Here is a 15,358-nt window from a genome sequence, read left to right as displayed (position 1 = left end):
TGTGAGTAAGCCTTCCTTCAATCTCGAGGCCACATCCCTCTTCAGGCAACCCAGCTGCTCTGACGACTTGCTCGGTATCCAGGTTGAATGAGTGTGGAGAGAGGCTACAGCCCCGAAGCACACCTTTCTTCATTGCAAACCGTGCAGCGTGCCCCTGTTCTGTTCACACATAGCTGCCTCTTTTTCCTTCTCTTTCAAAACACAGTTGTATGGGATCAACCTATAACCCCCTCCCAGGGGGACAAATAACTGAAAAGTGGGTGAGGGGCAACAGAGGACAATGTAAGATATGAAAATAATCATCTATAACTTATCTAGTGTTCGTGAGGGAGGATGGGCGGGGGAGGGAGGGGGAAGAAATAGGGAGCGGATATCAGGGGCTCAAGTAAAGAGAATGCTTTGAAAATGATGATGGCAGCATATGTGCAAATGTACTTGACACACTGGATGAATGTATGGATTGTGGTAAGAGAGGTAAGAGCCCCCACTAAAAGTATTTTTACAACAGTTTTATGATATAAAATTCACATAGCATACACTTCCATAGTTCAGTTGTTTTTAAAAAGAATTGCATATACATCATCACAATCCATTCAGTGCTCCTTCCCCCTCCTGTATTCCTTGCTTGCTCCCTAATCCCCCTCACCTTCCACACCCACACCTGTCCCCAGTAACCACTGCAGCAGCGACTGTCTCTATGCAGCCACTCCTTCTGGGAAACCTAGCAGACTCAAGGAAAAACAAAACAAAATGAAACAGGAGGGGAAAAGTCATAGTAATAACATTAAAATTACGAGTGAAAAAGAAAAGACCACCTGCAATGCTCTTTTAAAGCCAGAGAAGAAATTTCTGTCATGGAAAAAGTGAGAACTATTTCAGCCTAGAATAAACTCAGGTTAGTGCAAGAGAGAAGTCAACTGACCAAGTGTCATATCACATCATAGTGTGATCCAACATCACCAAGTGGACAGCAATCTCTGTCTGATAGGAAAGGTGTTCAAGCCCCTTACCTGTTGCCTGAGGCTTCATCTGACTAAATACTCTGCAGGTGGGTTTGGGGCTCCCACTGTCCTCCATAGTCTTCTACAAATTGGGTGTTCACAATGTCAGCTCTGATACTTTTCCCTTTGTCACATTTGGATTTGGCTCTCATTTTAGTGTATGTGCTGCGGAAGCAAGCACGTGATTCTGTTACTGTCGTCTTTGGATCACACAGGCTGGTGCGCTTCTTCCATGTGGACTTAGCTGACGCCTCACTTAGATGACTGCTTTTTTAAATGCAAGCCTTGAAGACCTCAGACACTATTCCAATTGATAGCCGGACACCATCTGCTTCCGTCACCACACTTTGCTGTCACACATCTCGCTCATCATGAAGATGAGTCATGAGCCGGGCCACGTTGTCAGAACTAAACGTTCATTGACTGGGCCTAGAATTAAGTGGGGACCCAGAATCCATCTGCTTGTCCATGGGTTATGAATGGCTCAGGTTTACTTTTGCCGTCATATCATGACAAAACAAAACAACAAGAACAACAACAAACAGACAAAAAGATCCCCACCCCCCGCCCAAACATTGTCAATCACCCCCTGGGGTACAGAAATTGCACTGATAGCGTCAATCATTTATCTGATGACATAGACTAAGGTACTGTGGGTCTGAGGAGTGTATGTGGGTACAGCCCAACTTCAAACTGCGATCCGTGAGTTGCTGCTTTGTTATTTTTCCATGTTGACTTTTTTTTTTTTTTTCACAAGAGAAAACCTTGTAGTTAGTTCAGGGATCGTTTGCTGGCCCTTAGGAGCGTTTTCCAGTCCAGTCTGTTGGGGCACCACGCCCTGGCCCTGAAGTCCACTTTCAGCATTCCCTGGGGACCTTGCCACTCCATTCCCTTGCTGTTCCGCTGCACTCCACCAGTGATTTGCCTCAGTGTGGTGGGATCAGGTCAGGTGCAATTCCCACACTGTGTCTCCGGTGCTGTCCCCTGTATCGCCCTTAGTCACTGAGGGGCATAATGTCTCATAGTAGGGCCAGCATGTTGTTCTCTCTGTGGACTGGCTGCTCTACTCAGGAACATCATCATCGCGGTATGTTGACTTCTTAATGGATTGAGCTCTGTTTACACTGAGCATGGGGCTTGATGCTAGAGGGAAATTTCCTGCAGCATTCCTTTCAAGGGTAGATCCTTCCGATCCAGGTTAATAACTGTCCTATTAATGCAAGGTGAGCATTGAGGTACTAAAAATGTGACAATTTCATTGGATGCCCACTAAGCCAGGGCTCTCACCCAAAGTCCAACAACTGACATTTCCACTTTCTTCAAGTAGCCATCCTTGGTTTTCCCTCCCACCAGGGAATTTCAGTCCTAAATCCAAGGGCTATGGGTAATGTTAAGGTCAGTTCCAGTTCATTCAGAGGGCTTCCACATTGAGTCCTGGTGGGGCCCTTGGGGGATGCCACATTCCCTATAAGGACAGGGTCGAAGGTCATCATAGTGCTTAATCCATGGCATGGCTCACAGAGGGTTGGGGGAAAAATGTATTCAACGTGTTTACGCACGACCATAGAACTGGGTTTATTCTCCCCTAAGGTTCCCTACAATTATGGCTGAGCACCCCTTCCCAGTGCCTCCACTGAAATGTACATGCCCCCCCCCGGGGTCTTGCCTTGATTTTCCAGTAAAGTTCTCCTCTCCTTCCTGTGGAGGGTCTCCTCCCTTTCCCTTACCCTCCTGAAGGAGTGACCTCAGTCGATGTGAGGTGCCCTCTTTAGAGGGGATTCTTATGAAGTGCATGTAAAGGGGGGAATGTGCAGTTAGTTAATGCCTCACAGGCAGACTTTCTACCCCTTTGATTGGGATTGGCCACTAATATTTAATTGGTGTTTCTCCTTAGTGTGGTGGACTCATACGATATTTATCCTTTTGTCATTGACCAACTTCACTCAGCATAATGTTTTCCAGGTCCTTCTAAGGTTTTTCAGGGGTGCATAGTAACTCCGTTGTGTGTAGGTACCATAGTTTCTTTTTCCACTGTGGAGCGTTTGGGCTGCTTCCCGTTTCTTGCTATTGTGAACTGTGCTGCACTGCACACGGGAGAGCAGACATCCACTCCACTCGTCTTGTGTCTCGTTGTTCTTTGAGGTTTGTGCCTAAGAGTGGAATTGCTGGATCAGATGGGATTTCAATTTCCAGTTGCTTTAGGCATCACCGTATCGTTTTAGTGTTTTATGTATTTGTTTTCAGTGTTTATCGTGTTTTAGTGTTTATCGTGTTTTATGTATTTATAAGTCCGCCAGCGGCGCATACGAGTTCCATTCTCTCCACGACCTCTCCAGCATGAGCAAGGGCCTCTTGATCCACGTACAAGTTCTGCAGGAGCACAATGAAGTGTTCTGAAATGCCCATTCTTCTCAAAGCTACCCACAGTTTGTGGCGACCCACACAGTGAAATGCCTTTACAGTCAATAAAAGACAACTCAACTTCTATCTGCTATCCTCTGCTTTGAGCCAAGATCCATTTGACATCAGCAATGATATATATATGCCTTGTTCAGAGTCTTCTGAATCTGGCCTGACCCTCTGGCAGCTCCCTGTCAATGTACTGTTACAAGTGTTGTTGGCTGATCTTCATCAAAATTTTACTTGCCTGAGATATTAATGATGTTGTTTCACAATTTGAGCACTCTGTTGAGTCAATGGGTACAGATATGGATCTCTTCCCGTCGGTTGGCCCAGTGGCATCTTCCATTTGTGTAACATCGCCTAGCAGTCCTTTCAAAGCTGTGACCTCTCAGAAACGGATCCCGAGGCCTGTCTTCTGGGACCCCTCTGGGTGGGTTCCAACTACCACCTTTTGGACTCATCGTCTAGTGCTTAACCCTTCCTGCTACACAGGAGGGACCTAAGATGGCCAAATTTCCCCCTAGAGGAAAGCACATCCCTGGCTGAGAACCACTTGACCTAGATGTCATGATCAACACACGCTAGGAATCAAAGTGAAATGTAACTTCAGCAGGTGTCCCATCTTGAAGTGGTGGCTGTAGTAGGAATTAGTGAATGTCCCGGATTTTCCTCTAGAAGAACCACCGAAGGAACCAGTCTTCTTTTCTTGTAACTCAAATGGACATGCAGCTCGTGCTAAGGGATATTGTCAGTCTTTCGTTTTACTGGTGTTCTGTTCTTTGAAAGAACAGATCAGATATTCCTTCAATAGACGGCTCTGACTCCGCTAACCCTCCAGTAAGAAAAGGAAGCAATGGTTGGCAATGAGATGTAGTTTGTGGTCCACCAGCCTGCGAGATTCTGAACATCTTCTACTTTGGATCAACCTAAAACTATAGTTAGCAAACTTTTGTAGAGAAGTGCTTCTAGGAAGCTACATTTTAAGAAAAAGTAAGAAAGAAAGAGAGAGGGAGGGGGGCAGGAACTGGAAGCTATTATCTCAACAAAGTCTAGGCTGTGTTAGATTCTCTATTAAGAACTGTAGAGACCGGAGCTGGGGCTAATGACAGTGTGGACATTGCCTACATTACATCATACAGGGCATTAATCTGGGAAAATCGTGGGGGTTCTCTTTAAGTGGCTGATAGTGAAACCACATTTGGATGCATATCGGTCCTGTCCATCTTCTCTCCTGCACAACCATTCTCGTTCAGTGGCTTCCAGAACAACACAGTTCTTCCCAACGCCCTGTTTTATCCACTTGGAACACTGCTCGTAGTGAAGGAAGAATTTCCCTTTTCCCAGAACCAAATCAGACTTCAGTACACTGGAGCTTAACTCAGAGGACCTGTGTAGCAGACATCGCTAAATGCACACTGTCTGATAAAATAACAACGTGCCCACTTAAAACATATATATCTCAGCATTTCAAATGAGGGACATTTGTCCTCTTTTTCAATACTTTAAATTGAGCTCTGTGATGCCCATCTTCAGTCATACCACACAGTGACTGGGCTGGGAGCCAGCAGCCTAAAAATGATCAATGTTGTCTGAAGGTAGCACTGACTTCCTTCCGCCGGTTGGTCAGATCATTTCCCCCATCAAAGTGACATCCTAAGGATTTAGTGGAGGCCACCTTTTAAAAAATGTGATCATGTTCTCTGACTCTGTGCAAACGGCTGACCGCAGAAAACGGGCCTTTGTTCTTTGCCGTGACAAAGTCACTGTTGTAGGGACCAGTTGCATCAGCATCTGTTGCCCACTATGAACGTTTGTGAAGAATGAGGGGTGGATTGTTCCTCCTCCATGATCGTCGGACCCTTCCTCCCACCCTGTGACATAACTGAGCAAGGAACATGCTGAAGAGGAGCATTGTGTGAGTCTGGGTGGACTAGAGAAACAGAGCCAGGGAGACTCGTGTGTAAGAAAGAACTTTATATACAAGAGCAATTTAATATTGAGAAAACATCCCAGCCCAGTCCAGATCAAGTTCCTAAGTCCTACATTAGCCCGTATGTCCGATACCAGCCTATAAATTCTTCTTCAGATGCACGCAGCACGTGCGGTGCTGCTGAGTGCAGGAAGAAAGATCGCAGGCCAGTGGGTGGAAAGTCTTGTGAGTATGTCAGATTCCTCGATGCAAATACCTCCTTGTTTGGCTTCCCCTCGCACATGTAAGAATTCACACCAAAGCGTGGTTTGTGATGCAAGTGGGTTTGTATAAAGGATAGAAGTTCCAGGTTTTACATAGGTGCTCTCAGGGCCCTGCACACCCACAGGTGGAAACAGGAGGCCAGGGAGACCCGCAGCCCAGGCTGAAGAGCAGCTGGAAGAGAGGGTGGGCTCTGGGTTCTGACTTTTTCAGGGCCCTCTGCGGGGAGGCGTGGTCTATGGTACTGGTTGACCCCATTGGCTGAATTAAGCTCGCCTGGCCTAGAGTGGGGCCCTCCCAAGTGTAATGGCTTCCTCTCTCACGGGCCTGAGTTTGTGCATGTCCTCTAGTCTTGATCAGCTTCCAACTTCCTGTGATGGGGGAGGGAGACTTTGGCATGTAGAGCGACAACCCCTGGTTTCTGCCTCTAGCTCCCTCACAGATCCAGTGGTAGTGGAAGCATCTCAGGGCTGGTGTGGGTCTGCACGTGGCTCCTCCAGCTCCAGGGCTCAGGCTGCATCCGCGTCGCTGCTCCATCAGGCTCAGAGTGGTCAGTAGTGTCTCACCTTAAGTGAGTGTACCTGGCCTCCAGTGAGCTATTTATCTTCGTGGTGCCTCCAGTTGAGGTCATCAAGCTGTGACCTGATTGACAGGCTAGACTCCACCCCCACAAGTTGACACCAGATGATGTAACGACGGATGTTATGCAATTACCCTAGCAAGTTAACCCCCCAAACCTCCACCACTAGAAACAGTGCCTATTTCCTTTTTAATTAGATTGTTTTGTTTTCTTGATCTATTGTGTTTTATTTCTTTACTAAACCACACATTCTGTGAAGTGACTTAGGGGGGTCCACATTGGGGTGCTAACCGAAAGGTCATTTATTCAAAACCACCAGCTGCTCAATGGCAGTGGGCTGTCCTTGTATTTTTGCATCCTCCTTTGACAGGAAGGGCTAGAGACTGGCTGGGAGTTGAGCCTGCGGTCAGTCGCTTCATCTAAATGTTGTCATCTGGGTTCTGAATGTTTCTCTAGATTTCCCTGAGCTCCCCACATCCCTGCTGCTTTTGTCTTCTATTTCAGAGGTCTTCAGGTAGCTGGTATCCTGGGGCGGGTGCTCTGGATTCAATTAAGTCAATTGTGAGGGGGGTGGGGGCACAGGGCGGGCAGGAGCCAGTGACTTCTTGATTCTGCATTTGCATTGCAAGCTGTCTGGTGGTCTGTCTGTTTGGGAATGCCCCAGAATTGGTGTCTTTTGCGGTATCCACTGAGGCTACTCAGATTCCCAGCAGTGTCTTCTGGCACCGCTGTAGGGAGGGCTCGGTTCCGGGAGTGGAGAGGAGTAGGGGATCTTTGCTTGTGATAGAATAAACACATCATGACATGAAATTCTACGTTTCAAGAACCACCTCCTTGTCCCCCTCTCCCCCAATTCCTCTGTTTTACCCTCTCCCGAAATCCTGAAAGTAAGCTTTCAGATGTTTGTTGTGTTGAGGAAGAAAGTTCACAGACCTAACTCAAATGCTCTCACTGTACCCCCTGCCCACCCCCACCCCATTCCCAGAGGTTCACCGGGTGTAGGTGATCCTTCTGGAAGATTCAGATCCCGGGTTTCAAAGACTTTTCCTCCAGTCCTGACGCAGTGCGTTTCTTCCTGTGATTCCCCCTTCTCAGAGCAGTGGTTCAGCAAACAGGTTCTGTGGTGTGGCCAGGGTGGACGCTCGAATTTTTCCCATTGCTGCCTTTATATCAGTGTTCCTTGTGTGCGCTAAGTCAGTTTTTATTTTCTCTCTTATTTCACTGCGTCCACATTTTGCTGCCAACGTGTCTTCTTCTGTTGTGTCATTATGTCGCGGACAAACGCCTTCCTTCAGTTATCGGGTTCCAAGGGACATTACTGTAGGAATACCATCCCTCGGGTCTCCAGGGAGAATTCAGGAGTCGTTCAGCTTAGAGAGGCATTTGAACGTGAAATCACCAGCTCTCAAGTGGAAACATGGCGATTCCAAGGAGAGCGTTCCAAGCAGGGATGGATCTAGGGTAAGAAACAAAGAAATCACAGTATAATCCTTGAGTGGGTCGCCTTTGATTGAGGTCATAAAAGAGAGGGTTAAAGTAGCCAAGGAAGGTTGCCATTGGATAGAAATGCTTACAAATGCTTCGACTTGGTACAAAGATGACAGACAGAGCTGAAATGTGCTTGCAAGGAGTACTTTCTAGTACAGGTTAAAGAATGTCTTCCTGACCCTTAAGCCAATAGCTAGTAGGAGGTAATAAAAAGTAGAAATTGAAAATGGGTAAAAAGGATAAACAAATGGTAAGATGTTAAGATTTACCTCAACTATACCTGTAGCAATTTACATTTCAGTGAACTCTATCTGAGGGCAAGGCTCTTTACATCCTTGGTTAATGGCCTTGGATGTTCCATGTAGACTTCATCCACGTGGGGTCTCTGTAAATGGATTGTGGACGTTCCCTCTCATCCACAGCCTTCTACAAACTGGGTGCTCAGGATTTAAGCTCCGATACAACCTTCCCCCTCTGATCTTGTGTTTTACTGTTAATAATTCTTGGATCACATTGGTTGATGTGTTTTGTTTGTTTTTAAGCGTAAATCTATGAATAGAATATTTGTTCCTGAAAAAACAAGAATGTCTTCTTGTTTTCAGGTGATGTCAGGCTGATTCCAATTCATAATGAACCTCTGAAATAGGTCAAAAATTAAAAAAAAATCATATCATTGTGAATGACGGTGAGTGCAGAGTGGAGACCCAAAACCCAACTGTAGGCAACTGAACACCCCCTTACAGAAGGGCCGCATGCAGGAGACAAGCCAGTCAGGGTGAGGGTATCAACGATGAAACATACAACTTTCCTCTAGTTCTTAAATGCTTCCTCCCCCCACTATCATGATCCCAATTCTACCTTACAAATCTGGCTAGACCAGAGGATGTACACCGGTACAGATAGGAACTGGAAGCACAGGGAATCCAGGACAGATGATCTCTTTAGAAGCAGTGGTGAGTGGCGATACCGGGAGGGTGGAGGGAAGTTTGGGTGGAAAGGGGGAACCAATTACAAGGATCTACATATAACCTCTTCCCTGGGGGGTGGACAACAGGAAAGTGGGTGAAGGGAGACGTCAGACCATGTAAGATATGACAAAAATAATAATAATTTAAAAATTATCAAGGGTTCATGAGGGAGGGGGAGGGAAGGGGAAAATGAGGAGCTGATATTAAGGGCTCAAGAAGAAAGCAAATGTTTTGAGAATGATGATGGCAACAAATGTGCAAAGGTGCTTAACCCAAGGGATGGATGTATGGATCGTGCTAAGAATTGTATGAGCCCCCAATAAAATGATTTTTTAAAAAAAGAAATAGGTCAAAATAATGAAACATACAAAACCATGAGATACTGTCTGCCTGCCCAGGGGCCAGCCTCAGGACCATTGCTGTGTTTGAGCCCATGCTGCAGCCCCTGGATCTATCCATCTTGTTGAAGGGATTCCTCAGTTTTTTCACTGACCTTGAACCTTCTCAAGCATGATGCCCTTCTCCAGCAAGTGGTCCTTCCGAGAGCATGTCCTCCTCACTTCTTTAAGGCCCATTCTGGTTGTGATTCTTCGAAAACATAGGTCCCTTCTTCCGGCAGTCAATGGTCTCTTGGATAGTCTTGGCTGCTGACACCACAATTCAAATGTGCAAGTTCTTCTTTAGTCCTCCTTATTCCTTGTCCAGCTTTCACCCACATGCAGGGGGATTGAAGAGACCATGTCGGGGGAAGGTCCTCCCCCATTTTCAAAGTGACATCTTTGCCCTTCAAAGGCATGTTGGCAGTAGAGTTGCCCGATGCAATGTGCACTCTGATTCCTTGACCCCTGCTTCCACAGCCGGCGGTGCATCCAGTAAAATGAAATCCTACGTAACTTCATTATTGTCTCTGCTTATCAAGATGCCTTTTCAAACTCTTTCTGTGGAGGTTTAACCCGTGCTGCAGACCTCACTCCGTCATTTCTATTAGTACGCGCTTCCAGCCCTCTTTGCTTCCAGCGAGCAAGGCTGTGTCATCTGCACATTGCAGGCTCTTGAATGAGTCTTTCCCTAACCGGATGCTGTACTTTTCTGTCTATAATCCAGTTTCTCAGATTATTTGCTGACCACACAGATTGAATGAAGATCGTGAAAAGATGACACACGCCTTTCTTGATTTTCAAGTGTTGCCTTGCTCTGTGGAGAGTTTCTACATGAGCACTGTGAAATGTTCTGGAGCTCCTATTCTTCGCAAGGTTATCCAGAGTTGTATGATCCACACGTGTAGGATGCCTTTATGTAGTGCATACAACACACATAAACCTCTTTCTGGCCTTCTCTGATTCCACTCAAGATCAACTTGACATCAGCAATGATATCCCTGGCTCCATGTCTTCCCCTGAATCCGACTTGGAATTCTTGTATTTCCCTGCCTATGTAGTGCGATAGACATTTTAAAATGATCTTCAGCAACTTTTGACTCGGGTGTGATGTCACTGATGTGGTTTGGCGGTTTCCTCATTCTTATGGTCATCTTTTATGGTCATCTTTCTTTGGAATGGGCACAAATATGAGCCTCTTCCAGGTGGCTGGCCAGGTGCCTAAACTTCCAAACTTCCAGCATTGCATCTGCTTGTTGAAACATCTCAATTACGTCTCCATCAATTCCTGGAGCTCTGCTTTTGTTTTGTTATTTACTTTGGTTGTTGTTGTTGTTTTGGCAGTACTTTTGGTGTGCGTTGCATTTCTTCCATCAATACCATTGGTTCTTGCTCATATGCTACCTCCTGAAGTGGTTAAATGTCCAGCAACTTTTGTTGTGTTGCCACAGTGACTATATGTATTATATAATATATTATAGCATCTTATGTATAATGTATATATATATATATATATATATATATATATATTACGTTTTCTTTCGCTGCTTCTTTGTTGTTCAATATTTTGCCCGCAGAATTCCTCGGTGTTGCAACCTGAGATCGAGTTTCTCTTCCAGTTCTTTCAGCTTGAGAAATCCTGAATCTGTTCTTCCCTTTTGTTTTCTAACCCAAACCAAATATCTTGGCACATTTCATTATAATACTTGATCCTCTCAAGCAGCTTTTTGAAATCTGTTTAGCGGTTTTACGTCATCATTTCCTCCATTCGACTTAGTCACTCTGTGTTTAAGAGCAAGCTCCCGGGTCTCTTCTGGCATCCATTTCAGTCTTTTCGTTTTTGGTTTTTTTTTTAATGACTATTTTTAACTCTTTTTTCCCCAATCATTTTATTGGGGGCTCGTACAACTCTTATCACAATCTATATATACATCCATGTATCAAGCACATTAGCACATTTGTTGCCATCATCATTCTCAAAACATTTGCTTTCTGCTTGAGCCCTTGGTATCAGCCCCCCTCTTTTTAAAAATCATTTTATTGGGGGATCATACAACTCCTATCACAATCCATACCTACATCAACTGTGTAAAGCACATTTCCACACTCGTTGTCTTCATCACATTTTGGTCTTTTCTTTCTTCCTTTCATGTCTTTGTAATGTATAATATCCTTCAGGCCATCCCACAACTTATCTGGCTTTTGGTCATCAGGCTTCAATGTGTCAAATCTATCCTTGAGATGGCCTCTAAATTCTTTTTTCTTTCTTTCTTTTTTTGGCCTCTAAATTCTAGTGAGAACTCCTCAAGTTATAATTTGGCTCTTGTTGAGCTTGTTTTACTTCTCTTCAGCATCTACGTGAACTTGAAGATGAGAAACCAATGGTCTATTATATAGTTGATTCCTGTCTTTGTTTGGACCTATGATATTGAGTTTCTCCCGTGGTCACTGTCCACAGAAGTCTAGCTTGATGTAAAACATGTATCGGTGTGGCAAACAGAAAAATGTTTCTCAAATCATCTCCTCCAAATAGATGTCAGACTTACTTGCAACTAATGGTAAATAATTGTCAGTTACTTCCCTGAAGGCAGTCAGCTGCAGGACTACTGTCTGGTCCCACCATGGATAGGCCAGCTCCCTGCTGCTAAGGACAATGGGCTACCTCTCCCTAAAGGCTTGCAGTTTTGTAGGTGGAGTTCACCCCACTGATAATGGTCTCTATAGTTAAACCAGGGACAAACCTGTGACATCCAAAGTTAGTCCACCATCCTGAATCTAGGACCTGCCCATCTTGTTACATGGATACCCCCAATCCCTCCTCTTCCTATTGTGTGTATACTCATAGATCACCCCCCTCCCATTACCTTATTACCTATAGAACAACCCTTATTACCTATAGAACAACCCTTTCCTATGACATATGTCTTCACCTGTAATTAGGGGGCCTGCACGTCCCCCGCAATTTTAAAAGTGTTGGTTAGCAATAAATATCTTTCTCTCTCCACGTGGACCACCAAGCTAGGCTGAGGTGAGCATGCTACCATGGAATGTGTCTGACTCCTTTAATTTGCCTTCTCTCCTACCTCTCTGTTTCTCTATGACTTTACTATAATCTTTACTTATTATCGCTGTACCATTGCACCCACCGGACCCGTGATGATATGTTAGGGGCTGGATTCCCTCACATATCGGGCCTGCAAATCATGATAATAATTAATCTTAAGATGTGTGTGGGTGTGGTTAAAATAATTTTACCGGGGGCTCTTACAGTTGTTATAATAATCCATACATCAATTAAAACAAGCACATTTTTACATAGGTTACCATCCTCATTTTCTAAGTAATTTCTTTCTACTTGAGCCCTTGGTATCAGCTTTTCTTGTGTGTGTGTGTTTTTAAAGAAACTGCTTGCTCGAGATAAACCTTCTTGATTTCTTGGAGAAGTTAGATCATGAGTTGGATGCTAAAGGATTCTTCTTAAAATATTTTTACTTCTTTATTATGAAATAAATATTCCTCTGGGTCATTTTATACCAATACATGTATCAAACCCCCCTCCCTTCCACATCCTGATGTACTTACAGAGAAAACACTTGCTTCGTTATTTGTGTTTTTGTAACCAAATGAATCCAAAGGCAGGCATCTGTGAAAAGTCTGATCTAATTTTTCTGATGGTAGCATAAACTTGGGTTTTGTTCAGGTGTTTACTTTTGACCAAGTCTTGGAAAAATCTCTCTTAGTGAAGTTTGATACTTTCCCTTAAAGTTTACTCTTCCTTTACAAACCCCACTGTTTCTAAGACCACGGCCATTGCAGTGAAGTGATCCTAATAAGTTGGGGCACATCTCTGTTATTCACAGCCCCGAACACATCATCACGGGCCCGGTAGGCGCAACTGTACGACGACAATAAGTAAAGATTATAGTGACATCATAGAGAGCACGAGAGATAGAAGAGAGACTGAAGTCATGGAGTCAGACACATTTCATGGCAGCACGATCGCCTCGGCCCCGCTTGGTGGTCCACGTGGAGACGTGGAAGGTGGGAATTGCAGGAGCGAGCTAGAGCAATTTATTACTCACCCAGGCTTATAAATCTGTGGGAGGTGTACAAGCCCCCTAATTACAGATAACGACATAGGTCACAGGAAGGGGTTGTGCTATAGGTACTACTAATGAGAGGGGGACGATCTAGGGTTATACATGCAATAGGAAGGGGAGTATTGAAAGTACACATGTGACAAGACGGCCAGACATCTAGATTCAGGGAGTACAGCTTAATTTGCCATGTTTGGCCTGTTCTCTGGCTCTCTATTGAAACCATTAACAGTAGGGTGTGAACTCCACTGATGGGGACCAGACTGATGGCCTTCAGTGAGAAGTAATCCATTGTCCTTAATGGTAGGGAGTGGGCCCCTCTTGTGGTGGGACCAGACAGTAGTCTGGAGGCTGAATGCATCTGACCTCCTACCATGTGTTGGCAAATAACCTTTAATGTTTGGCATATCTTTGGGGGAGACCAAACTGGGGAAAAGACTTTTTATATGCCACACACAGCCCAGCCATATACTTGAGAATACTTCAAATGACCAATCGAAATGGAATATTGAGAATGTCGTGGCTCTCCAGTAGGTTACCGTTCATTGGGGATTCCTTCTTGTCATGTCTCTTCACACTCGGTGCAAGGGTTCCCGGTTGGCCATCCTGCTGCGGCCTCTCTGTCCTTCTACAGCCATTCTATGGGGAATGAAGTGCTTGAAATACCCACAAGGTTCAGTAGTTTTTTAAATCTTGGTTTGCATGAATTCCAGACCAGCTGGCTCCATCTTCTGGTTCCTTCTCCCTCTAGCTCTCTCCTCCAGTCTCCCTTGCCAATGTGTGTTGGCTCCCCGGGGTGCCTAGGCAGGACAAAGCACCCCAGAGGAAACTTGGACTTAGCGTCTCTGTTGAATGTACAGGGAGCCCTGGTGGTGCAGTGAGGAAGGATCAATTGCTAACCCAACAGGCCAGAGATCCGAATCTCCTAGTTGCTGTGGCAACTAGCAAGCTGTGGCAGCCTGCTTCGGTCAAGAGTAGTCTTGGAAACCATACGGGGCAGATCTACGCTGTCCTGTAGCATCTTTATGACATGAACTTGACTCGCCAGCAAGGAGTCGTGGGTTGGGGTTGAGTGGGAAGCCTGGGCTTGGATTCCTGACACAGTACGAGCCCCTCTCTTTTCTTTGCAGGTCAGAGATACTGTCATGGCGGTCGGCATCGCGGGAGTGGGCTTGGCAGCCTTGGGCCTCATTGGCGTCATGTTCTGCAGAAGCAAGCGGCAAAAGCAGTGATCCGAAGGGATGCAGCAGTACCTTTCTACATTCAGGGGAACTCCTTGTGCTAGAGAGTTGGGGCTTGGTTACAGCTCTCCTTCTGTTTTATAATTAGCTTATTTTCACAGAACAAAATAAAGCTCAGCGGGGGGGGGGGAGGCTTTTCTGGTGGGGGGGTTTGCAGCAAAAAGGACTTGTGTGGACTCTTTTTCAGGCAATACCAGCTTGTGTCCTGGCCCTGGGTGAATGTCTCTCCCTTGCTTGGTGAAGGCTGTGTTCTTGGGGCTCATTTGTATTTCAGGAAGCAGATTCCACCTTCGGTTACCTCAAGTCCCTGGCCACTTCAGCTTGTGGGGGACACACATGGGGCAGAATAAATCAGGATGGTTTCCAAAAACAGAGACCCGCAGACAGCCAGGATCCTGAGTCTAGAACCCAGTCCTGCATGGTGCCTGGGACTTCGCCAACTGGAATATGTGGATGTAGCTGTTCCGTGGAATTTTAAAGAAGGATTCCCAGTCATGAAGGAAACTCAGTCTATGCTCTTGTCCATCTTCCAAAACCTTGCTAATTTCTCTTGGCTCTCTACATCTGTTCCCTGCCTTGTGGTTTCTTCCTACCCTTACCACTTCTGTTACCAACCATCCTTGAAGTCCCTCATCTCATCTCCACCACCACCCCTATCCTCATAACTTATCTTCGCCACCTGTTCAACTGAGCTTTCCCACAGCCTAAACCCCCCCCGTGCACTGTTTTCAAGTTCCTACAAAAGACTCTGATTGGTTCAGCTCATCACATCTTAGCCTCGACTGGGGATTGGTTGCTCTTGGGTCAGGTGACTTCATTAGGCTATTCAGCTCTCCCTGATGGAGCTGGGGCCATGTGGTCCAAGTGTGACCACAGGACATACTGAGCCAGGAGTGTGGCTGCCCTCCTGATGTATATCCCTGCCGCCGAGTCCTGGCCTAGGGGCTGAGCTTGGTGCTGTGCACTCTCTAGTTCCTCCTCATTGGCTTGGACCTTGGAGTTGGGGTAGATT

At 45.6% G+C, this 15,358-nt stretch overlaps 1 protein-coding gene across 2 annotated transcripts in view; it reads left to right on the top strand.

Moving 5' to 3' along the window:
- Positions 1–14,718, top strand: part of LOC142444548 (phospholipase A and acyltransferase 3) — a 36,491-nt gene extending 21,773 nt beyond the window's left edge. For both annotated transcript variants that reach the window (XM_075545568.1, XM_075545569.1), the window contains exon 5: positions 14,236–14,718. In XM_075545568.1, the coding sequence (XP_075401683.1) occupies positions 14,236–14,337 (102 nt within the window). In that variant the 3' untranslated portion in view covers positions 14,338–14,718. The remainder of the gene's footprint in view (positions 1–14,235) is intronic.
- The last annotated feature ends 640 nt before the right edge of the window (positions 14,719–15,358 follow it).

This window comes from Tenrec ecaudatus, chromosome 4 (genome assembly GCF_050624435.1).
Source record: "Tenrec ecaudatus isolate mTenEca1 chromosome 4, mTenEca1.hap1, whole genome shotgun sequence".
Lineage (NCBI taxonomy): Eukaryota > Metazoa > Chordata > Mammalia > Afrosoricida > Tenrecidae > Tenrec > Tenrec ecaudatus.
The sequence above is the reverse complement of the archived record's forward strand: the minus strand, read 5'-3'. Positions and strand labels throughout refer to the sequence as shown.